At 37.7% G+C, this 6,722-nt stretch overlaps 1 protein-coding gene and 1 pseudogene across 1 annotated transcript; one reads left to right on the forward strand and one right to left on the reverse strand.

Annotated features, from left to right (window-relative positions):
• The first annotated feature begins 427 nt into the window (after window positions 1–427).
• Window positions 428–3,029, forward strand: LOC113330879 (annotated as a pseudogene).
• A 1,041-nt stretch (window positions 3,030–4,070) lies between these two features.
• LOC113330878 lies at window positions 4,071–4,996 on the reverse strand. The gene has a single exon (XM_026577675.1). The coding sequence runs from the start codon at window positions 4,928–4,930 to the stop codon at window positions 4,259–4,261; it is 672 nt and encodes a 223-aa protein (XP_026433460.1). The 5' UTR covers window positions 4,931–4,996; the 3' UTR covers window positions 4,071–4,258.
• Between the last annotated feature and the right edge of the window lie 1,726 nt (window positions 4,997–6,722).

Raw genomic sequence — 6,722 nt, forward strand, 5'->3', positions numbered from 1 at the left:
TTTTTTTTTTTTCTTTTTTTTATTTAAATCGGCCGATTCTTTGTTGGCGGACCCACTCAATACCATATACCGTGTGGCTAGAGGCTTTTAAACCCTAATTTTGTTGCAGTCTATGCATCTGCAAGTTTCAATCTCAAAGTTTCAATCCTTTTTAACTTCTGAAACAACCATTACTCTGTTTTTTCTCAAAGCTTTCATCAATGAAGGTGGCAAAGAACAAGAATAAATGCTTTCCCCAAACCCTCTTCTGATATATCCAAAAAACAGAAGCATTAATTCAACAGAAGGAAATAGAAGATGAAGCTAGAAAAGAAGACCCGTTTTCTTCGATTCCGGAAAGTGGTGTTTCGGATGATGATGATAGTGATTATGATGATGAATATGTGGTGTCATGGGTTTGCACCAGAAACTGATGAAAGGCAGGATTACAATGATTATGAAGTGAGTTTTGTTTTTCTTTTTTTCTATAAAATTTTGTGATTTTGAAGATGTTGAAATTGGTAATTATTCAATTGATTATAGGTTGAAATGGAAATGTTAAAGCAATTCATGTCCAAGGAATCTAGTATGTCGTTGTTATCCGACCGGATCGTTAACAAAATCGAACAGGCCGAAAGAGTATCTGCAAGTACTGTTTTTTTTTTTGAGAGTGCTGCTGCATATGTTTCTCTGGATAGCATTAGTTTTTGATTATGTCAGAAGAATGCATCATTTGGCCAATGCATTATTTGCTTGTGGCATGAACTTGAGGATGCATCATTTGATTTTGTAGCTTACAAAGAGCAAGCATCATTTTGCTAATGCAATATTTTAATGATTTTACAGTGAATTACTCAGTAATTTTCGTTTATTATCTCATACAGAACGGAAACCTGCTCAAATGGACAACATACTCGTAGACATATATAAGGGGTACTGGGCAATCATTCTTTTCTTTCACTTCGTTTCGATGTTCTTGTGGATCTATGAGTAATTTTCCATTGTTTTGTATTCAAAATTGCAGAATTGGAGAGTATTTGAGTAGATATACAAGTGGGAAACTACCCAAAGCTTTCTTATCCCTTACCAGTAAGTCTTATTGGGAGGATGCTCTCTACTTGACTGAACCGGGAAAGTGGTCTGCGAACGCAATGTGGCAAAAGAGCACAACGTTTGCTTCCAACATGTCCCCCAAAAGTGCACAACGTATTTGCTTCCAACATGTCCCCCAAAAGAGCACAACGTTTTTACTCTTCTATGTTGCTTCCCCGAGTTAGAGAAGACATCTGGAAGAATAAGAGACTCCATTTTGATCTGTATAGAGCTCTTAACAAGTCGGTTTATAAGCCACAGGCCTTCAGCAAGGGGACTTTGTTTCCTCTTTGTAAGGTATGAAACTTTGAACTGCTTTGAACTTTTTTTTTGGTTTAGTTTTCTTAACTAAGAATCTTGATGTACACAGTTAGGGACTTGCACCCTCAGGGAAGCTGTTATTGTAGGAAGTTGTTATTCTAGGAAGCATTATTCAGAAGGTCTCTGTGCCTATAAGGAAACCAATTAAATTTAATTATCAGTAAAATACAATTTTACATTGATTGATATTTAAATCACTAAAGAACTTCATTAAAGCCGTGCGTTTCTATTTGATGAAGTTCCACGCCCTGCTGGTCGACATCCTTGCAGTTTTCATTAATGATTTTGCAGAGCTTGCAAACAATTATGACAGAGTCAGCTGTTGCACGTTATAAACTGCACCTAGAATTTTCATCATGCATTTGGAAAGAACTTCTTTTTCCATAGCTTGCAGCTCAGAATAAGTTTGTGTAGTTTCATCTGTTTCATCTTGTTTTAATCTCATATTAACATGAGCCGCTTCTAGAGAGGAAAGTTTTCCAAGGAAAAATCTTCTGTCAGGAAGCCGGTGGGCCTTAAGACATTCACAGTTGGACCAGATATCTTGGTATTATAAGTCATAAACTTATCCGCCGAACCCAGACGTGTATGACGATTGGTGAAGGCTGTGAGAACTAAGAATGACAATCCTTTGATTGTTTGTTTGTATATCACACTCTCTTATGATTACTGATTCCAAAAGTGGACAACTTGAGAAAAGTCTTTGTAACTCAGAACTAGAGATTGAAGTTCCATCCAGCCATAGTGTCCTGATTTCTGGCAACCTCATCGCCTCCGGTATGATAGTAGCTGTGTGACTACTAAAATCTGGGTCATCCAACATCATATTCAAACTCTTCAATGTTTTACAATTAAGCAGTTCTCTAGGAATTTTATATCTCGAGTTCATATGGTAGTCGACATCCATTTGTAGGGACTATATCGGTTACTATACGAACTCCTATTTTGAAGCTTAAAAATCCTTCTGCTTGTTTTCTGGTGCCGCGCTCATGCATCTTGCAGAAATGGAGTATTGTGGCACCGCAAGGTATTCAACCAAAAACTGTTCCATTATCCTATTTTCTAGAGGAGTCTCATCTATTTTACCTACTAAAAACTGAGTTTTATACCGTTGCGCAATCATTTTGTTGTCATTTTTGTTTGCTCAACTATCACACACAGTTACTTTATCAAGCTTCTTCAAGGGTTATTCCTGTAATATGGCACCAGTCGTTTCTAACTCTTGTTCAGAGGTTTGTATTCTCTTTTCTTGCCTCACAATAATGCTATGTAAAGGCGTTATTATATATGTAAAACTACTATGCCAGTTAGCGAGTTTGTGATTGTGGGAGGCATTCTCACATATATATCTAATTCAGCACCAGAAACATCACTTGGTAACAACATGAATTCCCTACCCGACAAACATCTGGTACTCTGTGTTTTGTTATTGTCATTTTGGAGATGATTTGATTGTGTTTATTTAGGTTAATGAAGATATTAGGAGTGAGCTACAGAATAGTCGGAATCGTGGGGAAAAGAAAGATCCTACCTTCACACCATCTAAATACCATCATACACCTATTGAAGAAGACAGGTTCAACTATCCTATAGTCCCTACGGAAGAGGAGTGGATGACCGATTACTGTGATGATTAGAAAAGCCGTATACTTAGATAACGCTCCAGATTTCTGTTCTCTCCAGATTATGAAATCAAAGCATGCAATGAAGATGTCTTGTTTTTGTGCAATGAAGAAATCGCTCCACCGAAATAATAGATTACAGATATGTTGTTCTTCTTTGTTGATCCTTTGTTTTTACTGATGTCTTCTTATCGCATCGAGATGTCTGTGATGTTCTTCTCTTATTTTTAGTTTTTACGTCTTTGTTTTCCGTCTCATAATTTAACAGCGTTGCCGTTTGAGCACAGTTAAAATCTTGATACCATAATGGTGGTAGATGGTCCCAAATAATGGATCTCTTTTGGTGGGGATATATATATAGGCATCTAGTATGAGATGCCAAGGAATAATCTACTAAATGAATTTAAGATGCTGAAGTAGATCCCATTAGCATCATTGCAAGCTAGCAAATATGAAAATGATTTCCATTTATTTGCATATTAATTAACTTAACTAATCGATAAGAGATTGCTATTTTAATGGATCATCATTTTTCGACCATAAAATCATGGGGTCTGAGTGTACACGTGACGTTATAATTGTGGTTTGAGAAGTAAGCATTAATCAAAGATTCACTGTACCTAATTAATGGTTATTAGTCGTCATGGCTGATGTTTTTTGCATATGGACTACAAAAAGCCTGCTGTCATGTCGCATTTATCTGGTCAGACTAATGCGGCGGCTCTCTATCATCTGAAAGTATATGTGAGGGGCGCTTATGTGCAGATTTTATGTGGGGTTTGTATAGGCCATGTCAGAGAGGTCAAGTTCTGAACATACTTTTGGTTGAGAAACGCTAGGCTGACCTAATTTATTAGTGTCAGCGGTCGAACGCAGGAAAGTACAGCGGAAATCTGTTTGTCGGCCATTCGCTCAGCCAGTGCCTTTGCCAAGTTTGCTTACGACTATGACTAGTATTAGACTACAAAATACCGCTTGATAACATTTTTCGGTTCCGGTAGTAGGATGGATGAAATCAACCAAGCAAAGAAAGAGAACTGTAAGGAACTAGGGAAACATATATACAATTTCTTCTGAAGACATGACGAAGTACTAGTTCAGCAAAACTAGAAAAATAGGATCAAAAATGTAAAAACAAAAATTAGAATACTAATTATACATAGTCAGATCTGCTAATGAAGCTTGCATAAATATTGCAATTTCCTCTTAATGGCCCGACCCCTACTAGTGATGATGCGTGTGCATCAATCTGTCACGTCCGAATTCCAGTTGATATTGGAGCGCGAGCTTTTGTGCTGTTTTTTGCAGTCCCATAACTTAACGACGTTGCCATTGAGCATGCTCAAATCTTGATGCCTGTACCAACCGAAATCATTGTTCCCTTTTCTGGTTCTCAGCAATGGTGAGGCCTCAATGGTAGCAGTACTGTTGTTCTCATCGTAGTGGACAACATCTTTGCAGTATTGAAATAATGTGGTCTCATCGTCTCCGTTACCAACATCACCGTAATACATAACGGTAAATTTCCGAGGACTTGTAGTATTGCTGCTCATATCAGCATCCTCTTCCTCTTCCTCCTCAATAATAGTACCGAAAGCGGAAACTACCGAGCTGCAATAATTCGTTACAGTTGGAACTTGTTTATCGATGTTTGATGACAGCTGAGAAGATGCTTCGGTTGCAACGCCAGCCGAAGGAGGAGGAACTTGTGATGCTGATGCTGCTGCTGATGTTGATTTCTCGGTGGTGGGTGTTGGAACCGAAAATGATCTTAGTTTCCAAAAACTCACAACAGCAGTAAGAACTGCCAAAGATGTTAAGAAACCATTGGTGGTTGTTAAAAAACCAAGTGAAGAACTCATGTAGTGGTTGAACACTACGTTTACATCAACTGAATGATACTCCAAGACATCCATTAATTCTTGTTGCTGATGATTTTGTGAAGCTTTAACTTTTTTTTTTCTTGGTTTCTGATTCGAGGAAATGATCTTGGTACCAGTGAGAATGGGTTGTTGCATTATTATATAATGAAGAGGTAGAGGTGGAGAGAAAAAGTTGGTTTCATAATAGATCTCTTTTGGTGGGGAAGTAGCATCTAGTCTGAGATGCCAAGGAATAATCTGTCTAGTGTATTGAAGATGCTCATTACTGCGGTAGATCCCAATAGCATCAAGCTAGCAAATTAGAAAACGATTATTGCTTTGCATTAATTTATTACAAGATAACATAAATTTACTATTTTAAGGGATCATTATCTTTCAACCACGAATTCATGGGATCGACTGTACACGTGACGTTTTAATTGTGGTGGAAGAAGTATGCATCAATCGTAGATTCACAGTACCTAATTCATGGTCATGCTTATATATGGTGTACAAAATTCTCTTGCTGTCATATTGCATACAGTATTTATCTGCATATGTTGATGCGGCAGCCAGCAAGTCTCTATCATCTAAAAGTAAAAACGGGGGGCTATGCTGCGTTGGAGGTCAAGCCGGCTAAAGCCGCCAAATGCCGGAAAATGTGTGTGTATCACACTTGGAAGTTTATCATCTGAGGTCATTGCTTGCCATATTATTCGCCCGGGTCTATAATGTGGCTGTTCTTTATGTGTTCGTATAAGCCCTTTTATTTTCATTTTTATCTTCTAAATGCAATTACATGCATGGAACTGGAAGACTCTGAACTCAAACTTATAGAACATACATTCCTTTCATTAGGAGAAAAAAACTGAACTCATGTACGAAAGATGGACCCTTAAGCTGTGGAATGAGATTACAATAAAAAGGCCTTGTAGATTTTGTAGTATCTTCAATGTCTCGTCGATATGCTTCTAAGGTTGGAACTGATTGTTATAGTTGCACTAAACCACAAGTTTTCTATCAAGAACATAAGTCTGTTTTCTGCCAAGAACATAAGTCTGTTTTCAGATGGTACTCGACACTGCATTCTTATCCAGTCAGGGTGGAAACACTGGAAAATACAAGGGGAAACCCTTCGCTCAGCCAGTCCCTTTGCCTTTGGTTGCAACTATGACTGGTAGTACTTAATGACATTTTTCCAGTTCCGGTAGTACGGAAGAAATAAACAAGTAAACAAAAAGAAGCTAAGAAACTAGGAAAAAGATTGTCCATTCAAATGAAACATTTATTCATTTCCTCCCAAATCAAAAACTTATGTACAATTTCTTTTTAAGATTTGAGGTAGTACAGCAAAATTAAAATAGAATAAAAAATGTAAAAACAAAATTTAGAAAACTAATTATATATAATCAGATCTATAAATGAAGTTTGCATAAATATTGCGATTTCCTCTTCTTAAAGGCCTGACTCCAACTAGTGATGAGTATTAACCAATCTGTCATGACCGGATTCCAGCTGATATTGAAGACGAAGCTAGAGATACACGCGAGTTTTTCCGTTGGTTTTTGCAGTCCCATAGCTTTACAACGTTGCCATCGAGCACGCTTAAATCTTGATGTCTGTACCAATCCAAGTCATTATTTCCTTTTCTAGTCCTCAGCAATGGCGAGGGCTCAACAATATTAGCACTCTTCTCATCCTCGTCGTAGTAGTCGGAAACATCTCTGCAGTATTGAAATAATGTAGTATCATCCTCGCCGTTATCCACGTCACCATAATACATGACGGTGAATTTCCGAGGACTACTAGTAGTAGTACTACTACTCGCATCCTCTCCCTCTTCCTC

This window comes from Papaver somniferum, unplaced genomic scaffold, assembly GCF_003573695.1.
Source record: "Papaver somniferum cultivar HN1 unplaced genomic scaffold, ASM357369v1 unplaced-scaffold_11950, whole genome shotgun sequence".
NCBI lineage: Eukaryota > Viridiplantae > Streptophyta > Magnoliopsida > Ranunculales > Papaveraceae > Papaver > Papaver somniferum.

Excerpts from the sequence above, each read along its gene's own strand:
- LOC113330878 (XM_026577675.1), bottom strand. The coding sequence starts at position 4,930 with ATGGATGTCTTGGAGTATCATTCAGTTGATGTAAACGTAGTGTTCAAC.